This window comes from Triticum urartu, chromosome 6 (assembly GCF_003073215.2).
Source record: "Triticum urartu cultivar G1812 chromosome 6, Tu2.1, whole genome shotgun sequence".
Classification (NCBI taxonomy): domain Eukaryota; kingdom Viridiplantae; phylum Streptophyta; class Magnoliopsida; order Poales; family Poaceae; genus Triticum; species Triticum urartu.
The window spans coordinates 95,350,181-95,375,746 of NC_053027.1; the positions used below are offsets into that span (position 1 = coordinate 95,350,181).

Consider the following 25,566-nt stretch of genomic DNA (forward strand, 5'->3'; position numbering starts at 1 on the left):
GCAGCAGCGCGCTCTGGCCGTTCGGCGGAATGCCGACCCGGATGGCGGTTCGTAAACCGTTGCGGTGGCCATCGCGAAGCTGATTCGGGCTCACAGACCAAGCTTGGGACGCGTTCTGACGCGTCTTTGTGTGTGCTGGTGGGTTTTCGGCCGCGTCAGTCCTTGGACATGGTACGTTGTTGGTGCTTCTGACCGCCATTCCTCTCGTGTTCTGCCAGTGTCGAAATACCGCTTGTGCCTGCTGAGTTATATGTGTTTCAGAAGCTAGCCGTATTATTAGATTCTCAATTTCTCATTCCACTCCATTCGACTTGTATACATTTTGACCATGGCAGTTGCATTAGATCCTCAATTTCCTGGTCAATTCATTTGAATCTTGGACCAACCAAACATTGCCATAGCTAGTAATTCGGTAATTCACCGCAAACTCTGATGGCATGTAAAAACAGCTGATACGAAGCAAACTACTGCTGACAGCACATGATAAAGGCACTTGAATGGAGTCCATTTTCAACCTTCCACGGATAAAAAAAAGATAGTCATTTCACATGTGTATCCATGCTTGTGAAACTTAAGCATATATAATACTTCGAGAAACATTTAAAGGTTCCCACAAAAAAAAACAGTTTCTGTAGCTAGTAATTCGGCGATTCACCGCCAACTCCGGTGGTATGTAAAAACAGCTGGCGTTACATGGCATCTGCACTTGAATGGAAACCATTTTCAATCTTTCACAGCTAAAACAAGATGGTCATTTCACATGTGTATACGTTGTCCATGCTTGTGAAACTTAAATTCATAGGAGTATAATAAGTTCGAGAAACATCTAAAGGTTCTTGCAGAAGAAAACAGAACACATCTAAAGGGTGATGAATTTTACAAAGATCTTTCCTTGAAGAAGTACGTATAGCTCAAAATGGCAATCTGTTTGGCTCTGTACAAAGTAAAAGACAAATGGCTATCTGTTAGGCTCTGTACAAAGTAAAAGACAAATGGCTATCTGTTAGGCTCTGTACAAAGTAAAAGACAAATGGCTATCTGTTAGGCTCTGTACAAAGTGAAAAACAAACTGTAGGTTTATCAGAAGTAGTAGTCCTACTGAAACTATAAAGTTACAACTTACAAGTACACCATGCATGAGAATACAAGATTATATAGTGTGTAGTTCATTGTATCATGACTGATCTTTGCATCTGTGCTCAGCGTCTATACTGGCCAGGCAAGAGACTACATCCATGATCGTTGGCCTCATGAATTGATTGTGGTTGACACATTTGCAAGCGACTTCAAGCACCTTCAGCATTTGCTCTTCATTTCCTGTGCCTCGAATGGTTGGATCCAGGACCTCAGCCTGCTTTCCCTCAGACCTCATCTCCAGCACCCATGGGACAAGTTCTTTTGATGTGGATAGGATTGGAAGAGGCCGCATTCCAGTAAGCAGCTCAAGCAAGACTACTCCGAAACTGTAGATGTCGCCTCTCAATGTAGCAACCCATGCCTGCCCATACTCCGGGGGAATGTAACCCATCGTGCCGACTAGCTCAGTTGTGACATGAGTTTTGTTGGAAAGGATCAATCTGGCTAGCCCAAAATCTGCAACATAAGCTTTAAATTCTTTGTCCAGTAGGATATTACTGCATTTGATGTCTCGATGGACAATTTGAGGGTTGCAGACTTCATGGATATAAGAAAGTCCCAGGCTTGCTCCTTGTGCGATCTTGAGCCAAGTTGGCCAGTCAAAACATGAGCTAACATCATCATCCCTGTTATGAAGCCAATCATCTAGGCTGCCATTCTCCATGTAGGAATATATGAGGAGCCTTGAGTTTCCCTGGATGCAGTAACCCCATAGTGGTACAAGATTTTGATGTTGTGTCGTGGAGAGTGCATCAACCTCTGCCCTGAACTCCCTTTCCATCAGACACATTTCATCATGGAGCTTTTTAATTGCCACCTTGGAGCCATCAGGTAGTTCTGCCTTGTAGACTAATCCATAACCTCCGCATCCAATAATGTTTTCCTTATCAAAGTTGTTCGTGGCTTTCAAAATGTCACTGAATTTGAGCTTGTTTTCTTCTCCATTGCCTTGTGGCATCCACATCACTACTAATGTTTTCTCTGAACTGGAGTAAAATGAAGATGCATCAACGTCTCCATTATTCCCCCTTTGACTTGTTGCTGTAACACCCTTCATCCTGATTGAGACAAAGAGACGCCCCAGCAACAAAAGAATAGCAATGCCTCCAAAGAACACACCAAATGCAATTCCAAAAATGGCCTTCTTATTTCGTTGTTTTGGGGAGATTAGAGGGGTTGAAGCTGAACCACATTTATGAGCGAGTACAGAACCACAGAGCTCCGGATTCCCGTCGAAGCTAGAATTCTGAAATGTATTAAACTGGCCTCCAGATGGAATAGGCCCTTTGAGGTCATTGTTCGAAATGTTGAATGCTGAAAGAAAGTGCAGGCTGTTTAATGCAGCTGGGATTTCACCTGTCAGATTGTTGGCCGACAAGTCCAACACCTGCAGTTTTGTGAGATTGCATATTGATTGTGGGATGTGTCCTGTCAAGTGGTTGAAGCTGAAATTGAGTGAAAGAAGGGCTTTCATCTGACCGATCTCCAGGGGGATCACACCAGTGAATTTGTTCTTGCTTAGATCCAGGACTTTAGGCAAAGCAGTGGGTACACGGTATTGTCGTGATGGACTACTATAAACAGGTAGCTCAAATACCCTTGGGTCTAAATGGGCTTTACTCTTCTCTGACTTCAGCATTGGCATATCCATAATTGCTGTTGGAATCCTCCCGGTGAAGCTATTGTTTGATATGTCCAGATAGAACAGGTTGCTTAGGGTTTTGATCCAGGCTGGTATTGACCCATTGAGCCGATTGTCAGACAATACTAATATTTGTAAATTTCCTAGCTTTGATATCCAGTGTGGTATTTGGCCAGACAATTCGCATCCTCCCATACCCAAAACCTGAAGATTCTCAAAACCATCAATTTTGTCATCCTTTGGCATGATCTCTCCCCTGAAGTTGAGTGCAATAAGCAGGGTGGTGAGGTTCTTGCATCTCTTAAGGATGTGAAGTGCATTTGTGATATTTTTGAAAGAATTGTCAGTAAGTGACATGAAGGTGAGGTACTTCAGATTGGCTATTTGTGGAGAAAGCTGCCCAGATAAATTGTTGCCAGCTAGCCGCAGTGCTGTCAGATTGCTGCAAGAGTATATGCTATCTGGAATTGTGCCGCTGAAGTTGTTCAAGAAAACATCTAATGTTCTTAGATTGGGAAGGTGGGAAAAATTGACCTTTGTAAGTTCTCCGCTGAAATTATTGCTCTTGAGGTCAACTGTTATCAGATTTGTGCAGTTGCTCAGAGCAGATGGCAGCTCCCCTGACATGTTGTTGTCGTCCAAACGGAGCTCCTCCAATTTCTTGAGCTGTCCTATAGAAACTGGAATCTTGCCGCTGAAGCTGTTCCTTCCAAGATCAAGGGTTACAAGATTTCTGAGGTTGGTTATGTTTGTACCATCGATAGCTCCATGTAAATCGTTGTTAGGAAATGACAGGTACTCCAATGATGTTGTGTAGAAGAGTTCATTTGGGATTACTCCACTGAGGTTGTTGTATCCAGCCCCGAGCACTCTCAGCCTGGAGCAATTACCAAGACTTGGGGGGATGCTGCCACTGAATTCGTTGAAACACAGTTCAAGCACAGTGAGGGATGGTGAGGTACTACAGAGTTGAGTTGGTATCTGCCCAGTAAAGCTGTTATTGCTGGCATTGAGTGTGACCAGATTCTCCGTCGTGATGGATGGAAAGTGTCCTGCAAATAAGTTGCTTGAGATGTCCAGTACCTGGAGAGGTCGGGGAGGGGCCGAAGAAGGCAACTCGTGGAGTGTTCCATTGAGCTGGTTAAAGCTGACATCAAGGATTTTGATGCTGCTGGACGACACCAATTCCAACGGCAGAGCACCGGACAGCGAGTTGTGAGAGAGATCAAGGTGCTGCAGCCTGTCGAGGATCCCAAGGGACCGTGAGATGTTCCCCTCGAGACCCTTAAAAGGCAGCAAGACATGGGTGACCGTCCTATCTTGCCTGCAGGTGATCCCTTCCCACTTGCAGCAATCCGTGCCGTTCTGCCATGAAGCAGCGAGTCCACCGTCTTGCAAGAGCCCGGCGAGGAACTGGAGAAGGGAGCCCCTCTCCTGCTCGCTGCAGGAGCTGGTGAGAGAGGCCAAGGAGATGAGCAGCACAAGGGCAAGGGCAAATGAAGGCACGTGCAATTTCTTGCTCTGTGTCTTGTTTGAAAACTGGAGCGTCTGCATGGTTTTCTGGTGAAACTAGCCTGGAAATCTGAGCATCAATGGCTGTCTAATCATTGAAGAGCTTGACGGGAAAGAAGAAGGTGTTGTGCTCCTTGCAGTCGTAGTCAGCACAAAGGAAAAACGGCTGGTTCAGACTCTGACCGTGCAAAATCTTTCTTTTGTAGCCGTCTACTATTTCTGACTCAATCCTTATAGAATTTTTACCACGTGCCATAGATTATTTCTCTGATCACTTCTTGATGCATGCACCCTTTTGTGAACAGGAAACGCCACGCATTCAAAAAGAAACGGTTGGTGGAGATTTGCAGAGATAGTTCATGGGGAGATCATACCGAAAGGTGGGCGCGATCGAGAGGAATCATCTGCGTCTCGGTCAGCCTGTGGCGGGGCGGGGCGGGGCGGGCGATCTTTGGTCTCTTCCATCCTCTTGACCTTATCACACGTGCTCTGTCTGATGGATACATCTGCTTGTGTTTCCGTCCTCCCGGCTCCACTGGCACACTATTGTGGACCATGGACTGTGACGCTCTGTGGCCATTATCTGAATTCTGAAGCCGTTCAAATTTGACAGTAAACTGGGGTGGCGTGTGAGGCTTGCCAACGGCCCTTGGTTCCGATGCTTGCGCACAACGGCGACGACGCGCATGGCGATGCGGCGACGGCGAGCTTGAGCAGCTGGCGCTGGAGCTAGAGGCAGAGAGGCTGGTGTTGTGATGGGTGACATTGCAGGGCGGTCTCCGCCGGGGCAAGCCGCCGGCGCTACCGCTGGAGGCTGAGAAGCCGCAGCTTGGATTGTTTTACTATTATTATATGCAGATACTGGGGCTGACAGGAGCAGGTGAGAAAATAGTCTTTCCACCACGGTGTAGCATGCATACGCGACATTTCTCCCGCGATTGTTTGTCCGACGCCTTGGCTTGGAGCCACCATGGAGTCGAGCATTGACCTGCTCATGCTCCTCGCGGTCTGCGAATGACGCAAGAATGAGTTCGTCCTTGCTGGATGAAGGAGGCGTCGAATTCCAAGTATATACTTGGAATTATAACCATTTGAAAATCGTAGCTGTCGAAAAAATTGCCGTTTGAATTATAATAGTCATTGAAATGAAGTGACGATTCTGAAAAAAGCTTGGAAGAATCGCCCAAAAGAACTGGCCCGTACTTAGGAGCCAAATGGGATTTTTGCTTTTGTTAAATAAGTTACAAATGCATTCTAGGAGAGAGAGAGAGAGAGAGAGAGAGAGAGAAAGAGAGAACTTTATTACAGGAAGAGGATTTCTGGCTCTCTGATGCCACACACCATTATATGAATATAGCATTAGAAAACACATTAGAAAATTTCAAAATTTTCTGAATTTTGGGATGTGAAATCTAGGTGTCCGTTGTGCACCCGTGTTCAATTTCATGAGGAATTGGTGCCCGTGGTCATGTTAGTAAAAAAGAGAAAAAGAATCATATGTATAGAGGAAAAAATTGGTTGTATCATATGTCGGACCGTAATTCCTGCGCCGCGAATATCACGGGCATCCATTCCCCACGAAAATAAATACGGGTGTACAATGAACACCCAGGTTTGATATCCCAAAGTCTCAGAATTTTTTAAATATTTTGATATTTTTCAAATGCTATTTTTCATATAGCGGTGCGTGGCATCCGGGGTGCTCCATTTCCCCTTTATTGACTGTAATAACTATGGAGCCGTTGAGGCATATAGCGCGGCTGAAAAGTGAAAACACACGGACGTAGCAAAGCCCCAAGGCCGTATAAACCTCTCCACGGGCTTCGCTTTCCCCGCTCTATCGCCATCGCTCGCCCTTCCTTCCTTCTCTCGCATGCCCCCGTACTCGCGCCGCGCCCTTGCTTCCACGCGCACGCTGGCATCTACCCCTCTGACTCAATGCCGGCCTTTCGTGCCCAGCGCAGGCCGCCTCGGCAGCAGCGCGCTCAGGCCGTTCGGCAGAATGCCGACCCGGATGCGGCGGTTTCTCTGAACCGCCGCGAGGGTTGCCCTCGAGAAGCTGGATCGGGCTCGTAGGTCAGGCCTGGGACGCGTTTCCAGGCCTATTTGTATATGCCGGAGGAGCGAGCTGCGATGCAAGGCAGGTGGTTTCTTCGCCCCTGAATCCTCCGGCATTCTGAAGCTGCGATGCAAGGCAGGTGTTTTTTTTAGCCACGCCTCTCTTGTTCTGCTAGTAGCTACTTTCTGCAATTGCATTCTCAAATTCTCACCCCTTTTGTTTGACGCTTGGACCAACCAAGCATTTGCTGTATCTAGTCTAGTAGCTCGGCAGTTCACCTCCAACTCTGGTGCTTTTTAAAACCGCTGATCCAAAGCAAACAGCTCAAAGAACTTGAATTGAAACCACTTTCAATCTTTCAGTGACAAAACAAGATGGTCATTTCACATGTTTATACTTTGTCTCATGCTTGTGAAACATAAAACATATAGTATAATACGTATATAGAGGGACATCCAAAGGTCCTCGCAAAAATAATATTAAAGGATGATGGATTTTATAAAAATCTTTCCTTAAAGAAGAACGTATAAAGCTGAAAATGGCAACCTGCGCGGCTCTGTACAGAGTACAAACATAAATCTCTAAGATTATCAGAAGTAGTAGTTGTATGAAACTAAGAAAGTACATGTACATTGTGCACGAAAATACATTATCTATCATGTGTTGTTCCTTCTATCTTGGCTGTTCTTTGCATCTGTTGGTCATCGTCTATACTGGCCAGGCAGGAGGCTACTTCCATCATAGCTGGCCTCCTGAATTGATTATGATTGACACACTTGCAAGCGATTTCAACCACCTTCAGCATTTGCTCTTCGTATCCTATTCCTCGAAGTGTTGGATCCAAGACCTCAATCTGCTTGCCCTCAGACCTCAACTGTAGAACCCATGGGACAAGTTCTTTTGATGTAGATAGGACTGAAACAGGTCGCATTCCAGTGAGCAGCTCAAGCAGGACTACTCCAAAACTGTATATATCACCTCTCAAGGTAGCAACCCATGCTTGCCCATACTCAGGGGGGATGTAACCCATAGGCCGACCAACTCAGTTGTAACATGAGTTCTGTTGGGAACAATCAATCTGGCTAGCCCAAAATCAGCAACATAAGCTTTAAATTCTTTGTCCAGTAGGATGTTACTGGATTTGATGTCACGGTGGACAATCTGAGGCTTGCAGACATCATGGATATAAGAAAGTCCCAGGCTTGCTCCTTGTGCGATCTTGAGCCGAGTTGGCCAGTCAAAACATGAGCTAACGTCATCATCCCTGTTATGAAGCCAATCATCTAGGCTGCCATTCTCCATGTAGGAATATATGAGCAGCCTTGAGTTTCCCTGGATGCAGTAACCCCATAGTGGTACGAGATTTTGATGCTGTGTCATGGAGAGTGCATCAACCTCTGCCCTGAACTCCCTTTCCATCAGACACATTTCATCGTGGAGCTTTTTAATTGCCAGCTTGGAGCCATCAGGTAGTTCTGCCTTGTAGACTAAGCCATAACCTCCGCATCCAATAATGTTTTCCTTGTCAAAGTTGTTCGTGGCTTTCAAAATGTCACTAAAGTTGATCTTGTTGTCTTCTCCATTGCCTTGTGGCATCCACATCACCACTAATGTTTTCTCTGAACTGGAGTAGAATGAAGATGCATCAACGTCTCCATTATTCCCCCTTTGACTTGTTGCTGTAACACCCTTCATCCTGATTGAGACAAAGAGACACCCCAGCAACAAAACAATAGCAATGCCTCCAAAGAACACACTAAATGTGATTGCAAAAATAACCTTCTTATTTCTTTGATTTTGGGAGACTAGAGGTGTTGAAGCTGATGCACATTTGTGGGTGAGCATAGAGCCACACAACTTTGGATTCCCATCAAAACTAGAATTTGGAAATGTATTAAGCTGCCCTCCGGATGGAATAGGGCCTTCTAGATCATTGTTAGAAATGTTGAATCCTGAAAGGAAGTTCAGACTATTCAATGCACCTGGGATTGCACCTGTAAGATTGTTGCTGGACAAGTCTAGCACCAGCAGATTTGTTAGATTGCATATTGATTGTGGAATCCGTCCTGTCAAGTAGTTGAAGCTGAAATTGAGTGAAAGGACAGCTTTCAACTGACCAATCTCCAGAGGTATCTCACCGGTGAATTTATTGTTGCTTAGATCCAGCACTTTAGGGAAAGCAATGGGTATGCGGTATTGGAGTGATGGGCTCTTATAAACAGGCAACTCGAAGAGCCTGGGGTCCAAATGAGCTTCTTTATTCTCTGACATTAGCGTTGGCATATCCATCAATATTGTTGGAATTTCCCCTGTGAGGGTGTTGTTTCTTACGTCTAGATAGAAGAGGTGCTTTAGGGCTTTGATCCATGCTGGTATTGATCCAGTGAGTTTATTGTTAGATAAGACTAACACCTCTAAATTTGCTAGATTTGATATCCAAAGAGGCATTTTTCCAAACAATGGGCATCCTCCAATGTCCAAAACCTGAAGTTTCTCAAAACCTTCAACTTTCTCTAACTCTGGCATGTGCTCTCCTATGAAATTCTGCCCTATAAGCAGGGTGGTAAGGTTCCTGCAGCTCTGAAGGATGTGAAGTGCATTTGTGATGTTTTTAAAAGAATTTTTACCAAGTGACAGGAATGTGAGGTACTTCAGGTCACCTATTCGTGGTGAAAGCTGCCCATGTAATTTGTTGCCAGATAACCGCAGTGCAGTCATATTGCTGCAAGAGTATATGCTTTCTGGAACTTTCCCGGTGAAGTTGTTGTACAGAAGGTCTAAAGTTTTTAGGTTGTGCAGGTTGGAGAAATTCACATTGGCAAGTTCTCCACTGAAATTGTTGCTCTTGAGGTCAATTATTATCAGATTTATGCAATTGCTCACAGCCGATGGCAGCTCCCCTGACATATTGTTGTTGTTCAAATGGAGCTCCTGCAATTTCTTGAGCTGGCCTATGGAATCTGGAACCTTACCACTGAGATTGTTCCCTCCAAGATCAAGGGTAGACAGATTTCTGAGGTTAAATATGTGTGCGTCTTCAAGAACTCCATGCAAATGATTGTTAGAAAGAGACAGGTATTCCAACGAAGTAGCATTGAAGAGTTCATCTGGGATAGTTCCACTGAGGTCGTTGTACCCTGCCCTGAGCTCTATCATCTTTGAACAATCACCAAGGCCTTGGGGGAGACTGCCGCTGAAGCGGTTGAAAGACAGATCAAGCACAGAGATGTCTGGGGAGGTGTTACAGAAATGAGTTGGTACCTGCCCAGTAAATCTGTTGTTGCTGGCATTGAGCGCGACCAGATTCTCCATTCCCTTCCATTTGGTGGATGTGAACTGTCCTGTAAAGAAGTTGCTTGAGATGTTGAGTACCTTGAGTGGCCGGGCAGGGGTCGAAGCTGACAGCTCTGGCAGTGTTCCGTTGAACTGATTATAGCTGATGTCAAGGACAAGGATGCTGCTGGATGATACCAGTTCCAGTGGCAGACCACCGGAGAGTGAGTTGTGGGAGAGGTTAAGGTGCCGCAGCCCTGTTAGGTTCCCAAGGGACTCTGAGACGTGCCCCTCAAGGCCCTTTGAAGCCAGCAAGACATCGGTGATCGTCGTATCTTGCCTGCAGGTGATGCCTTCCCACTGGCAGCAATCCGTGCCATGCTGCCAGGAGACAGCGAGGCCGCCGTCTTGTGAAAGCCCGGCGAGGAGCTGGAGGAGGGAGGCCTTCTCCTGCTCCGTGCAGGAACTCGTAGACGAGACCAAGCAGAGCAACAACACAAGAGCAAGGGAAGGTATGTGCAATATCCTGCTGTGTCCCCTGCTGGAGAAATGGTGTGTCTTCATGGTTTATTGGTGGTGGAACTAGCATGGGAACCAGGGCTTATGTTGTGGCCTGACTGGACAAAGCATAAATGGCGGTCTAATCATGAAAGAGCACGAGGGGAAAGAAAGACCGTTTCCGAAAAGGCGCTCGTGCTCGAGAGCAATCATCGTTGTCAAAGTCAGTGTGTGGACATGGCCAAGTGGAGGGCAAGAAGAAGTGCAATGCTGTTGCTTGATGGACGGGGTGGATGGTTGACCTGCTGGGTGATCTGTTATCTCTTCCATCCTCTTGATTTTAGGCGTTTACTTTACTTACCCCCTTATATGACGCGAGCTTCGTCCGATGGATACGTCTGCTGTTGTTTTCCGTTCTCCTGGCTCCACCGGCTCACTATTGCGGACCATGGACCGTAAGGCTTTGTGGTTATCGTCTGAATTTGAAGGTATTCAAAGGATTCAAAGTAAACTGGGTAGCGTGTGAGCTCTGGCAATGGCGGGCTGGTTCATCACCTGGCTCTGACGATGCTCGTGTGGAAAGAACCATGTAGGAGTATCAATTATAGCTGAATAATTGGTGTTAAGAATCACATTGCTTGGATGCTGATGTGCTGATGCTAGCTGCACTGTACCGTCGTTATTGCTTCTTAGATGCTGCACTCTATCATTGCTCATTATAGGTGTGGTTAATGATTTCCCCCTTGTGATTGAGAAAAAAATAATAGCAAGTGCCAGCCGCTCTACTTAATTAAGGCTCTCGCGAACTTGAGCGGTGGCGTTGCATCGTTCTTGATGTCCTGTTAGTGTTTATGGAATCGCTGATCTCTCTGTTTTCTTCTGCGGTGGCGCACATGCTATTTTCAGGTGCAGTGCGGACTGAACTCTGAAGAACTGCCGTGGGAGCAGAAAAGGCAACAACACAACTCAACAGGCCGGCCACACGTTTGTGTTTCACCATGTTGATGTAGCTACTAGCTCATGGGCGCGGGGTCTTCGCAATCGTGCGACAGCCCGCTCTCTCATCTCTCCTCTCGTTGGCTGAAAACCACTCCCTTTGAACTAAACAACACGGTACTTATTTTGGATTGGAGGGAGTGTCTTATTGTTTCTGCATGGTGCCACCTCACGATTTCACACTTGGCCACATGCAATACAGAAATGGTGGCGACACCAGACTATTCAAAACATGTTTGTACAATGTACAACGTGCATGAGAAAAAGTAGACATGCGTTAGCAAAACCCAATGAAAACCGACAAAGAAACACAAAGCAAAGTAAAAGAAAGCAAGAAAAAACCTAAGTAACCCAAGAACTAAATTATAAATAAGAAAAATCAAGGAAAACCGTTGAAAAAACAAAGAAAACAAAGCATAAGAAAAAAACTGTGAAAAAACAAACATATACCAGGGGCTCCTATTCTGTGACCTCCAGGCGCACCCCTCCCCCCCCCCCTCCATGTGGGGCATGAGGTGCCCCCTGTTTTTTTTTTTGAGATTTCAGAAAACGTTCACAGATTCAAAAAAATGTCCACTGAATTCAAAAACAGTTCTTGATTTCAAAAAATGACCGTGACTACAAAAGAATGAACCTTTTGAATTTTAATGATCATTATTTTATTTTCATGGAAAATCTTTTATGACCATTATTAATAATGATGAAACATTTGTTGAACAAATTTTGAATTCGATGTACATTTTTAGAACTTGACGAAAGAAATTTGTTTTCAAGAACATTTCAAAAAATGGATGAATAAATATTAATTTGATGAACAAATTTAGAATTTGATATTTTTTTTTGAAATTGATGAACAAATTTCGAATTTGATGATAAAAATAACTCGTTCAACAAATTTTGAATTTGATGAACATTTTGTAAATCTGATGAACAAAATTTGAATTCAATGAAGACTTTTGACATTGATAAACATTTTTTGAATTCGATGAACAAGAATATGTTCGTGAATTTTAAAAGAAAATTCGCAAAAAAGTGAAGAAGTAAAGAAGAAAAATAAGAGAAACGAAAAAAGAAGAAGAAAAAGAGCAAGAAAAAGAAAAATGAAAAAAGAAAAGGAAGGAAAAAACGAAAGGAAAACCCCACATATGGACCTGGTGTCTTTTACCCGTGAGAGCGTTATCTCGCTTATAGCGAGATGAAAGGAGCTCTCGCGTTAGGCGCGAGCGGGCTGGCCACTAGTGTAGGGATTCACTTGCTGTATGTTCGGCATGCTCCAGTTTTTACTTGTTCTTTTCGCTTTCTTTTGTTCTTTTTTTCGGTTCTTTTTGTTCTTAGGCTCATTTCTTTGTTTTTTTCTTTGTTATAACTTATGTTTCTTTGTTCACTTGTTTTCTTTGTTTTTTTATCGATTTTCACTAGTTTTTTGTTTTCTCTATTTCTTTCTATGTTTCTCATCGTTTTTTGTTCAGTTCTTCTTCTTATTTCCTATTTTATCCAGTCTGCTGATGATTATTCCCGTTGTTTGCGTTATGGTTCGGATCTTTCTTTCAATTAATTGTGTTTTCGTTATGCTCTATCAGTCTTTGGTTATTGTGGCAGTTTTGTAGAATGTTTTGGTTTGGCAGGTTGGTGCAACCTGTCTTATTCTTATTTGTAAGTTCATTTTCGCTGTTATTCGTGCCTTTTCTAGTTATCTTTCTAACCATACATAGTATTCGGATGACATGTGACATGATTCTTGTATAGTGTTATGTTTTTTGTAACATCCAATTAGAGTATTATGATAGGAAATGTTCAGTCTCCATTTTAGGGAGTAGCAATCAAGTACAACATGGTTTTATATAAGTCTCTCCCGTTTCTCCCTCCTACTACTATGCATTAAATTTTTTTGATACAATTATTACATTTTTGCGGTCTTAATTGAAAATATATGTTGATGTGTTCTGCTTTCGCTCTATATTACCTTGTATTCATTTATCAGGTGTATGTAGCTATATTAGTGATATATACTGACAACTCTTTATTTGATATGTACATATTTCATGAAGATTGCTAATATATATTGTAGGAAGAAACTTTTCTTGGCCCCTTTATTGTACTTAGATATGTGTAAGATATTTGCTATAAATTTGTGGGCGTGTCATCATATAGTGGATACAGCTTGGATTTCATGACTACCAGCTTCGTGAAACTATAATGTCTAACAACAGGCTTTATAGTCTAATGACCTCCTGAACCTAAGTGATCTAATACAATTATATTAGTGATTTGCTATACTGGATAAGTTAGTGTGCTCTACCTACGCAGGACAATTTTTTAACACAGCGCACCGTCCTAAGACTTTATTATCATTGACAAAGAATGTTTTGCTTTGGCATGTCGATAAACTTATTCTTTGGGTTCTATTAACATATCCCTTGAACGATCTATATATAATTGTGTTATAGGTAGTTTGTGGTCTTAAGATGATAGTGGTAATAGTTGTTGTATGTTGATTGATGTTGGCTCTCTACTTCTTTTGTCATAAGTACTACTGTTTATGTCTTTTTGCTTTGATCACGCCTATTAATAGCTTGTTGATTTATTCACGTCTAATATCTTTTATTTAAGTCTCAAGCTAAAATGATAATTACATTTTTCTCATTATATAGTTTTTCTCTTTCCCCTTTTTCAAATTCCATTTGGACATTTTATGTTCCCTTGTATCTATTCATGATCCTCTGGTGTCTTGTAATACTTGTGATGCTGATATTGCAGCCCAGTCTTATTATCATTTTCAATTCTTCTGTTACTTCTAAGTGGATTTCTTTTGTAAGTCTAGATATATTAGAATTTATTTCGCAACCATTCAGCATTCAGAGTATATAATTAAATTTGGGTAGAAGGCAATAAACCCTCAATTTACAAAGATGTGGTAAAATAAACGCTCCACATGCTGCTGATTCTCCGCTGTTTCAGGCCCACTTTCAGGGCGCGTGCGACTGTTTTCTTCTACAGCGGAGTATAAGATAAATTTACGAATTAGAATCCTAGTTCGTCGTTGTTCCCGCTGATTTACGCTGCCGTCTACCCTTGCACCAGTTTCGCTCTAGGCTGCCGGCGAGTCGCCACTCCACCGCGCTCACCGGAGGTGCCTCCGGCCTCCTCCTCGCATGCCGCCACACCCGCGCCGCATCCTCGCTTACACGCTCGCCCCGTCCCATGCTCGCCCCTCCGCCGCAATGTGACGGCCTTTCGTGTGCTCAGCGCCGGTGCGCTCAGGGCGTTTGGCGAAATGCCGACCCGGATGCCGGTTCTTGGACTGCGGGTGGACTCGCGGAGCAGGCGCATTCTGAAGCGTGGGCGTATGTGCCGAGGCGGCGAGGCGGGTGGTTTCTTGGCCGCGTGTAATCCTTGGACGTGGTACTGGTACGTACTATGCGCTTCTGATCGCGATCCCTCTTGTGTTCTGCTTGTGACTGCATGCCTGTTATGCGTTCTGTGTGACGTGCATTTCAAAGTACAAAGATGGCAGTCGTGTTGCATTCGCAAATTCTCATTCCATTCCATATTTCCATTCAATGCTTGGACAATGGACCAACCAAAAATTTGACGCACAGTAATTCGGTAACTCACCTCCGGCTGGTACGAAGCAAACAGTGACAGCACACAGTCTCTGCACTTGAATGGGAAACATTCTCAATCCTTCACTAGGAAAACAAGATAACCATTTCACATGTTTATACTTTGCCCCATGCTCGTCAAAGTTGAACATATTTAGAATACTGATGCGCGTGCCTATAGTTGCATTAGATTCTCTCATTACACTTCATTTGGCACTTGAACCAACAAACACTTGTTGTAAAGTATACTCCGGTAACTCACCTCCAGCTCCGGCGGCTCCTAAAATCCGCTTATACGAAGCAAACATCTGAATGGAAACCATTTTCAATGCTTCCCTGAGAAAACAGGACAATCATTTTACATGTTTATACCTTTTTCCTATGCTTGTGACTTAAGCATATTAGTACTTAAACAAACATTGAAAGTAAGATGAATTTTACAAAACTCTTTCCTTAAAGACTTTACAAAGATCAGAATGGCAGTCTGTCAGGCTATGTACAGAACAAACTATACGATTATCAGAAGCAGTAGTTCTAGTGGAACTAAAAAGTTGCAAGTACATCGTGCACGAAAATGAAGGATTATCTATCATTTGAAGTTCACTATATGTTGGCTGATCTTTGCATCTCTGGCTCAACGTTTATACTGGACAGGCAGGAGGCTACTTCCATGATAGTTGGCCTCCTGAATTGATTATGGTCAACACACTTGCAAGCGGCTTCAAGCACCTTCAGCATTTGCTCTTCATACCCTGTTCCTCGAAGTGTTGGATCCAGGATCTCAATCTGCTTTCCCTCAGACCTCATCTGTAGAACCCATGGGACAAGTTCTTTTGGTGTGCAAAATACCGAAACAGGTCGCCTTCCTGTGAGCAGCTCAAGCAGCACTACTCCGAAACTGTATATATCACCTCTCAGCGTAGCAACCCATGCTTGCCCATACTCGGGTGGGATGTAACCCATAGTACCTACCAGCTCCGTTGTGACATGAGTGTTGTTGGGAAGGATCAATCTGGCTAGCCCAAAGTCTGCAACATAAGCTTTAAATTCTTTGTCCAGTAGGATATTACCAGATTTGATGTCACGATGGACAATTTGAGGGTTGCAGGCATCATGGATATAAGAAAGGCCCAGGCTTGCTCCTTGTGCGATCTTGAGCCGAGTAGGCCAGTCAAGCAATGAGCTAACATCATCCCTGTTATGGAGCCAATCATCCAGGCTTCCATTCTCCAAGTAGGAATATACGAGAAACCTTGAGTTTCCCTGGACGCAGTAACCCCACAGTGGTACAAGATTTTCATGTTGTGCCCTGGAGAGTGCATCAACCTCTGCACTGAACTCCCTTTCCATTAGACACATTTCACCATTGAGCTTTTTGATTGCCAGCTTGGAGCCATCAGATAGCTCTGCCTTGTAGACTAATCCATGACCCCCACATCCAATGATGTTCGCCTTATCAAAGTTGTTCGTAGCTTTCAAAATGTCAGCGAATTTGAGCTTGTTTTCTACTCCCTTGCCTTGTGCTATACGCACCACAACTAATGTTTGTTCTGAACTGGAGTAGAATGAAGGTTCTTCAACATCTCCATTACTTTCCCTTCTATTTTTTCCTGTAAAACCCTTCTGCCTGATTGAGACAAGGAGACGTGCCAGCAACAAAAGAATAGCAATGCCTCCAAAGAACACGCCAAATGCAATTGCAAAAACAGCCTTCTTGTCTCGTTTTTTTCTGGAGGATGGAGATATTGAATCTTTACCGCATTTATGAGTGAGCATAGAGCCACACAGCTTTGGATTCCCATTGAAACTAGAATTCTGAAATGTATTAAACTGGCCTCCAGTTGGAATAGGTCCTTCTAGGTCATTGTTTGAAATGTTGAATTCTGAAAGGAAGTTCAGGGTGTTCAATGCAGCTGGGATAGCACCTGTGAGATTGTTGCTGGACAACTCTAGCACCTGCAAGTTCGTGAGGTTGCAAATCGATTGGGGGATCTGTCCAGATAACTTGTTGAAGCTGAAGTCAAGTACAGCAAGCAAGTTCAACTGACCAATCTGTGGGGGGATCACACCTGTGAATTTGTTGTTGCTTAGATTCAACATTGTTGGGAAAGATGTAACCACACGGTATTGAAGTGATGGGCCAGTATAAACAGGCAGCTCAAAGACCCTTGGGTCCAAATGAGTTGTGTTGTCAGTTGATTTTAGCATTGGCATCTCCGTGAATGTTAAGGGGATTTCTCCTGTAAGAGTGTTGTTTGACACATCTATATAGAAGAGACGGCTTAAGGAGTTGATCCAGTCCGGTATTGGTCCAGTGAGTCGATTGCTTCTTAAAATTAACATCTTCAGTTGTGTTAATCTTGATATCCATAAAGGTATTTTTCCAGTTAATCGGCAACCATCCATGTCCAACACCTGAAGATTCTCAAAACCACCAATTCTATCATCCTCTGGCATGAGCTCTCCCTTGAAATTGAACGAAATAAGCAGGATGGTAAGGTTCTTGCTGCTCTTAAGGATCTGAAGCGCATTTGCGATGTTTGTGAAATTGTTTTTACCAAGTGACAAGAAGGACAGGTGCTTCAGATTGCCTATTCTCGATGAGAGCTGCCCATATAATTTGTTGTTAGCTAGCCGCAGCGCAGTCAGGTTAGTGCATGAGTACATACTTTCTGGAACTGTACCGGTGAAGTTGTTGGACCAAAGATCTAAAGTTCTTAGATTGGGCAGGTTGGAGAAATTGACATTGCTAAGTTCTCCACTGAGTTTGTTGCTCTTGAGGTCAATTGTTATGAGATTTGTGCAGTTGCTCAGAGCATATGGCAGCTCCCCTGACATGTTGTTGTTGTTCAAATGGAACTCCTCCAGTCTCTTGAGTTGACCTATATAATCTGGAATCTTTCCACTGAATTGGTTCCCTCCAAGATCAAGGGTTACGAGATTTCTGAGGTTGACTATGCGCTTGTTATCAAGAACTCCATATAAACCATTGTTTGCGAAAGACAGGTATTCCAACGAGGTTGCATTGAATAGTTCATCTGGGAGTCTTCCACTGAGGTTGTTATACCCAGCCCTGAGCTCTCTTAGCTTGGAGCAATCACCAAGTCCTGGGGGTACGCTGCCACTGAATTTGTTCAAACACAGATCAAGCACCTTGAGGGATGGCAAGGTGCTACATAATTGAGTTGGTATCTGCCCAGTAAAGCTGTTATTGCTGGCATTGAGTGCGATCAGATTCTCCATTGCTTTCCATGTGGAGGATGGAAACTGTCCTGCAAATAAGTTGCTTGAGATGTTTAGTACCTGCAGAGGCCTGCCAGGGGTTGAAGATGACAGCAGCTCTTGGAGTGTCCCGTTGAGCTGGTTAAAGCTAACATCAAGTGTAGTAATGCTGCTGGACGACACCAATCCCAGCGGCAGACCACCAGACAACGAGTTGTCAGAGAGATCAAGGTACTGCAGCCCGGTTAGCTTTCCAAGGGATTGTGAGATGTGCCCCTCAAGGCCCTTCGAAGGCAGCGAGACATTGATGACCGTCCTATCTTGACTGCAGGTGATCCCTTCCCACTTGCAGCAACCCGTGTCATTCCGCCATGACGCAGAGAGGCCACCATCTTGTGAGAGCTCGGCGAGGAACTGGAGAAGGGCGCCCTTCTCCTGCTCGGTGCAGCAACTGGTAGGAGGGGCCAAGCAGAACAGCAGCACAAGGGCAAGGCCAAGGGAAGGTATGCCCAGTATCTTGCTGCATGTCTTGCTGGAGAAATGGAGTGTCTGCATGGTTTTCTGGTGAAACTAGCATGTAAGCAAGAGCTTGAGCTGTGCCCTGACTGGATGCATCAATGGTGGTCTAGTCATGAAAGCGTGTGATGGGGAAGGAGAGAAGCAGATTTTGCTCTCATTTTGTTTTGTCCACTTGTAGTCGTAGTCACCATGAAGAAATCAAGGTCATAAAAATTGGATTTTACACAACTGCCACCAGCTCACCAGCAGCTTCCTAGTTCACACTGGCGTTTCCCTGTTCTGCCATTGGCTGCCTGCTGTAATCTACTGACAAAGTCAATTGCCCAATTGTCCTGAATAGTCGACCGTACAAATAAAAACTGCTTTGTAGACTGTGTAGTCGTCCATGACTTTAGGATCCTTACTTAATTGTATCAATCAGCATGCCTTAATTTACTAGACCTGACATCACTACTCTTACCGGCTTCACTAAACAAATCCAACTTCTTCCCACTAGCACTTGGACAGAAAAATTACTTCTTCACGTATCCTTTTGCCTTTTTTTGAACAGGAGAAGGAGAAGATCTGTTTAAAGGGCAGTCTGGGTGGACGTAGCTCCCTCTTGCGCAGCGTTCGGGGAAGGGTCCGACAACTTTGGGCCTATTGTACGCAGCCTTTTCCTACATTTCTGTAAGAGGCTGTTTCGAACAACTCACAAGGCAACAGCTTTACCGCTGCGCCCCTTTCAGAAGATGTGTTTCTGAAAGGAAAATAAAAACAGTTGGGTAACGACTTGCAGAATGTTCTGAAAGGTGCTTGCGATCCAGAGCAAGCATTGGTGTCTCAGTCCGTATGTGGACAAACCCAGGCAAGAAGGAGTGCAATCTTGTTGCTTGGTGGACAAGGTGGATGGTTGACTTGCTGGGTGATATGTCCTCTCTTCCATCCTCTTGATTTACTAACCCTTATCACGCGAGCTTCATCTGATGCTTACCTTTGCTGTTGCTTTCGATTCTCCTGCTCCACTGGCGCACTATTATATTGTGGACCATGGACTGTGACGCTTTGTGGCTATCAACTGAATTCGGAAGGGGTTCAAACTTCAGTAATCAGGGTAACGTGTGAGGGCTGGCTGGCAGGCTAGTTGATCACTTGGCTCTGATGATGGTCATGGTCTTTTTGGACCGAACCATGTATTAATCTGTACTGTTTTATCTTAAAAAAATATCTGAGTTGGTAGCGGTCCGTTCCCCCTCATCGAGATTATGTATTGAGTTATTAACATTACCAGATGCCAACTGTTATGTGGACATAATATTGATTCAACTGTTGTATACATTGAGATAATTATTAAATTTTGCACAAAGTTATGGTCTATGATGACACAAGCGTTTACATGCAATATAGAGAGAAAACAAACAATTTTTGTAGCAATAGATAAGCATTTTTCTTTCTGGTACCGGTTTAATTTCAGTTCTTGATGATGATTGATGATGCTAGGTGTAATGTATCATTATTATTATGTTCTAGATGATGCACTCTATCATTGATCATTATATGTGCGGTTAACGAGTTTTCTCTACCAACTGAGAAAAAAATAGCAAGTGCCAGAGGGGCATGGAGTTTTGGCTCCCAACTTCTCGTGAACCATTGTGAACAGTAAAAAGAAAATCCAGAAAAATAGAAAAAAACTGATTTTTTTAACAAGATGTTTGAGTGTTTTACGTATGTGCAGAATCTCATGATCAGTGCTGTAAAATGCCCATCTAAAAAAATCTGTGCTAAATAGGTCATTTTTAAAGCATTTTGGAGCACCATTTTTTCCCCAGAACACCAGGAATACCATTTCTTCACGTAAACTTGTGCGTACAAAGAACACCCAAACATGCTTGTTGCCCAAATTAAGTTTATTATTATTATTATGCTTGCTATTTTTTTGGATTTTACTATTCATCTAGGTATACTTATGAGCTCGGGGGCATAATTGAATTTTTGGTGCCAGGCACTCGGCATAATTAAGGCTTTTCAGAAACTGAAGTCTTGGCATTGCGTATTTTTGTTGCCTGGTGCAGGATCTGTACCATCAGGTACAGTACCGACTGAAGAACACAACACGGGGAATCAAAGACACAAAGCATTTGGCGTGGCGTGGCAGCCCGGGGATCAAGCGTGTGTTTCAAAACGTTGATGTTTACTTTTTTACATTTTCAACACGTTTTTCTGTTGAGTTGCTTTTTGAACGCGTTGATGTAGCTAGATCATGGGCTCCCGTTAGGAGAAAGCCATCATGTGTTTTTCTGCGTAGTGCCACCTCACTATTCACACTTGGCCGCTTGCACTGTGCAGACACGACAAATCACTTGACGTGCTGCTGCGGACGCGTAGTTGCTCGACGCGTCCTCTTCATCGTCCTGTGATTTGAAAACGCGTCTCGCTTTTTTATCTCTAGCTCTCCGCCAAACTACGGGACATTCTTCAGAAGTAGCGATTCGGTGTCGTGAACAGTAAAATCATTTAAAATAGGAAAAGAAATAAAAGTAAACTTCTGAACTATTTTTGGCATCTCAGATGCTTGAATGCGTGATGTGCCTGTGAAAATTTGCGACTTTTTGACATTTGAGGATATCGTGAAAAAAAAAAACAAAAGAATTGGTTGTGAAAGAAACTTTGAAAAGTACACCGTCGGGCTTGATTCATTTATTTATTTTTTGCCTAGGGCTCCTAGAATGTGGAAACATCATGAAAATTACACGCTCCTTGCATGCTCGATCATTTTCGATGCCAACAAAATTAAGATTTTCTTTTGAAACTTTTGACTACTTTTTTTTTGAAACTCCTCCTATGTTGTCTCAACATAACCGGTCGCAAGCCCGGGTAAAGGAGGATTGTGACAGGCTTGGCGAGACAACGTAAAAACCCAGCCACTCTTATGGAGATGAAACCCAAAAGATTTTCATTGGGGGCGTAACCCTCTCAATGACGCGCCACATCATAACCCTGGTGTGGTGTCAAATGGGCAAGGGACGGGCCATCACCCCCCCATGGTGTCCATCATTAAGGAGGACCCTTGGGAGGGAGGAGGGGATGCGGCCAATGTGTGGATGAAGATGACGACTTGCATTTATAAGGTGGTCTCAGAGGAGTTTCGAGTCTCCAATGGAAGGAGAAGCGAAGCTAACGATACATGGTGTTGAAATGATGTTGTCCAGAAGGCCATTAAGGAGAAGAAAGATTGTTTCAGATGCCTATACCTGGAATGTAGTGCAGACAATATAGAGAAGTACAAGATAGCGAAGAAGGCCACAAAAGGAGCTGTCAGTGAAGTAATGGATCGGACGTATGAGGACCTCTACCAGTGGTTAGGTACAAACGAAGGCGAAAGGGACATCTATAAGATGGCCAAGATCCGAGAGAGGAAGACGAGGGATGTTGGCCAAGTCAAATGCATGAAGGACGGAGTAGACCAACCCCTGGTGAAGGACAAGGAGATTAAGCATACATGGCAGGAGTACCTCGACAAGCTGTTCAATGGGAAGAATGAGAGTTCTACCATTGAACTGGATGACTCCTTTGATGAGACCAGCAGGCGTTTTGTGCAGCGAATCCAAGAGTATGAGGTCAAGGAGGCTTTAAAAATATGAAAGGAGGCAAGGTGATGGGACCTGATTGTATCCTCATTGAGGTGTGAAAAGGCCTCGGGGACATAGCAATAGTATGGCTAATCAAGCTTTTCAACCTCATTTTTCGGGCAAACAAGATGCCAGAAGAATGGAGACGGGGTATATTAGTGCCAATCTCTCAAGAACAAGGGGGATGTTCAGAGTTGTACTAATTACCGTGGAATTATGTTGATGAGCCATACAATGAAGATATGGGAGAGAGTCATTGAGCACCGCTTAAGAACGACAAGCGTGACAAAAAATCAGTTTGGTTTCATGCCTAGGAGGTCAATCATGGAAGCCATTTTCTTGGTACGACAACTTATGAAGAGATACAAGGAGCAAAAGAAGGACTTGAATATGGTGTTTATTGACTTGGAGGAGTCCTGTGATAAGATACCGCGGAATGTCATGTGGTGGGCCTTAGAGAAACACAAATCCCAGCAAAGTACATTACCCTCATCAAGGACATGTAAGATAATGTTGTGGCAAGTGTTCGAATAAGTGATGTCGACACCGAGGACTTCCCGATTAAGATAGGACCACATCAGGGGCCAGCTTTGAGCCCTTATTCTTTTGCCTTGGTGATGGATGAGGTCACAAGGGATATACAAGGAGATATCCCATGGTGTATGCTCCTCGCGGATGATGTGGTGCTAGTTGACGATAGTCAGACAGGGGTCAATAGGAAGTTAGAGTTATGGAGACAAACCTTGGAATCGAAATGTTTTAGGCTTAGTAGAACTAAAACTGAGTACATGAGGTGCGGTTTTAGTACTACTACGCATGATAAGGAGGAGGTTAGCCTTGATGGGCATGTGGTGCCTCAGAAGGACACCTTTTGATATTTGGGGTCAATGTTGTAGGAGGATGGGTATTGATGAAGATGTGAACCATCGCATCAAAGCCGGATGGATGAAGTGATGCCAAGCTTCTGACATTCTCCGTGACAAGAGTGTGCCACAAAATCTAAAAGATAAGTTCTACAGGATGACGGTTCGACCCGCAATGTTGTATGGCGTTGAGTGTTGGCTGACTAAAAGGCGACATTTTCAACAGTTAAGTGTGGCGGGATGCGCATGTTGAGATGGATGTGTGGCCACACGAGGATGCCACTGTTGGGAATCGTTGCATGGAAAACAAAAAAAATTCTACGCACACGCAATGATCTATCCATGGAGATGCATAACAATGAGGGGGAGAGTGTGTCTGCGTACCCTCGTAGACCATAAGCGGAAGCGTTAAACAACATAGTTGATGTAGTCGAACTTCTTCGCGCTCCAATCGTGTAACGCCCATGATGCGGCTATATCTCCCACGTGTCGAGGCACGACTTAGAGGCATAACCGCATGGTGGTTTTGTCGCAAGAGGGATAATCTTCACACAATCCCATGTACTGAATAAGAAAGGGATAAAGAGTTGGCTTACAATCGCCACTTCACACAAATAACAAGTTAGACATACATCATCCAGAGTACAATCAAGGTCCGACTACGGAACCAAAATAAAAGAAAACAACCCCAAATGCTAGATCCCCGATCGTCCCAACTGGACACCACTACTGATCCACCGAAAAAGACACATAACAACGACCAAGATCTTCATCGAGCTCCCACTTGAGCTCGGTTGCGTCACCTGCACTGGTATCATCGGCACCCGCAACTGTTTGGAAGTATCCGTGAGTCACGAGGACTCAGCAATCTCACACCCATGAGATCAAGACTATTTAAGTTTATGGGTAGGATATGGTAATGAGGTGGAGCTGCAGCAAGCGCTAAGCAAATATGGTGGCTAACATACGCAAATAAGAGTAAGATGAGAAGCTACGCAACGGTCGAAAAGCTATAAGTGATCAAGAAGTGATCCTGAAACTACTTACGTTCAAACATAACCCAAGACCGTGTTCACTTCTCGGACTCCGCCGAAAAGAGACCATCACGGCTACACACGCGGTTGATTCATTTTAATTAAGTTAAGTGTCAAGTTCTCTACAACCGGATATTAACAAATTCTCATCTGCCACATAAGCGTGGGCACGACTCTTGAAAGTTTAAACCCTGTAGGGGTGTCCCAACTTATCCCATCACAAGCTCTCACAGTCAACGAAGGATATTCCTTCTCCCGGAAAGACCCGATCAGTCTCGGAATCCCGGTTACAAGACATTTCGACAATGGTAAAATAAGACCAGCAAGACCGCCCGGTGTGCCGACAAACCCCGATAGGAGCTGCACATATCTCGTTCTCAGGGCACACCAGATGAACACCACGTATGACAACCGAAGATACCCCAAGTTGCCTAGGGGTGGCACCGCAAGTGGCTCTGTTTTGGACCAATACTCAGAGGAGCACTAGACCGGGGGGGGGGGGGTTAAATAAAGATGACCCTCGAGAGCACGACTCCCAAGGGAAAAGGTATAGGTGGAAAATGTTAAAACCAAGGTTGGGCCTTGCTGGAGGAGTTTTATTCAAAGTGAACTGTCAAGGGGGTACCATAACCCCAACCGCGTTAGGAACGCAAAATCAAGGAACATAACACCGGTATGACGGAAACTAGGGCGGCAAGAGTGGAACAAAACACCAGGCATAAGGCCGAGCCTTCCACCCTTTACCAAGTATATAGATGCGTTAAATTAAACAATAGATAATATGATATCCCAAACATATCCATGTTCCAACATGGAACAACCTACAAGACACCTGCAACTAGCAACGCTATAAGAGAGGCTGAGCAAAAGCGGTAACATAGCCAAACACCGGTTTGCTAGGAAGGTGGGTTAGAGGCTTGACATGGCAATAGGGGAGGCATGATAAACAAGTGGTAGGTAGCACGACATAGCGATAGAACGAACAACTAGAAAGCAAAGATAGAAGTGATATCGAGGGTAATGATCATGTTGCCTGAAATCCCGCAAGGAAGAAGAACGAGTCCATGAAGAAGACAAACGGACGTAGTCGAACGGATCCTCACAAACCCGACGTTACCGGAACTAACAAGAAGAAGCAACACCAGAAAGGAGCAAACAACATGGTAAACCAACAAGCATAACATGACATGATGCACAATCAAGTATGATGCATGTCCGGTTTTAAAGAGGCATGGCATGGCAAAGTGCAACAAACAATACTACAAATTAAGTGGAGCTCAATATGCAACGAGTTGCATATTGACGAAACACCACATTCAAACATTTAGTTCACTCTCGTTTATGTACCCAATAATACTAAGTGTTATTAAACATGGCAAGAGGTGAAAATAAACTAACTATCTAGGCAAGTTTAAATGAGGCCGGAAACAACAAACAACAATTCCGGAAAATCCTTATATGCATATTATGAATTTGGTGTTGTTCTGCCCTAAACCAAGTATATAACCCGCGAGATCAACGAAGGCAGGGGAACGCGGCAACTACGAACAGGTGCAAGTTTTGAAAACATGACAGCAACGGAGTGCCGATGCAATGCACAT

The 25,566-nt window shown here is 44.1% G+C and overlaps 2 protein-coding genes and 1 long non-coding RNA gene across 3 annotated transcripts; 1 reads left to right on the plus strand and 2 right to left on the minus strand.

The window, feature by feature from the left end:
• Nucleotides 1-1,039: 1,039 nt before the first annotated feature.
• LOC125515713 (tyrosine-sulfated glycopeptide receptor 1-like) lies at nucleotides 1,040-11,364 on the minus strand. Its single transcript, XM_048681224.1, is given in 2 exon segments — nucleotides 1,040-4,229; nucleotides 8,761-11,364. Coding segments are annotated over 2 exon segments (4,746 nt in total). The 5' UTR covers nucleotides 10,452-11,364; the 3' UTR covers nucleotides 1,040-1,174.
• Nucleotides 11,365-14,206: 2,842 nt separating this feature from the next.
• On the plus strand, nucleotides 14,207-19,234 carry LOC125515719. The gene is made up of 2 exons (XR_007287101.1): nucleotides 14,207-14,525; nucleotides 19,011-19,234. It is a non-coding gene; the product is annotated as an uncharacterized LOC125515719 (long non-coding RNA).
• On the minus strand, nucleotides 15,155-18,943 carry LOC125515715 (tyrosine-sulfated glycopeptide receptor 1-like). Its single transcript, XM_048681225.1, has one exon. It carries the CDS (start codon nucleotides 18,494-18,496, stop codon nucleotides 15,323-15,325), a length of 3,174 nt encoding a protein of 1,057 aa, XP_048537182.1. The 5' UTR covers nucleotides 18,497-18,943; the 3' UTR covers nucleotides 15,155-15,322.
• Nucleotides 19,235-25,566: the final 6,332 nt, after the last annotated feature.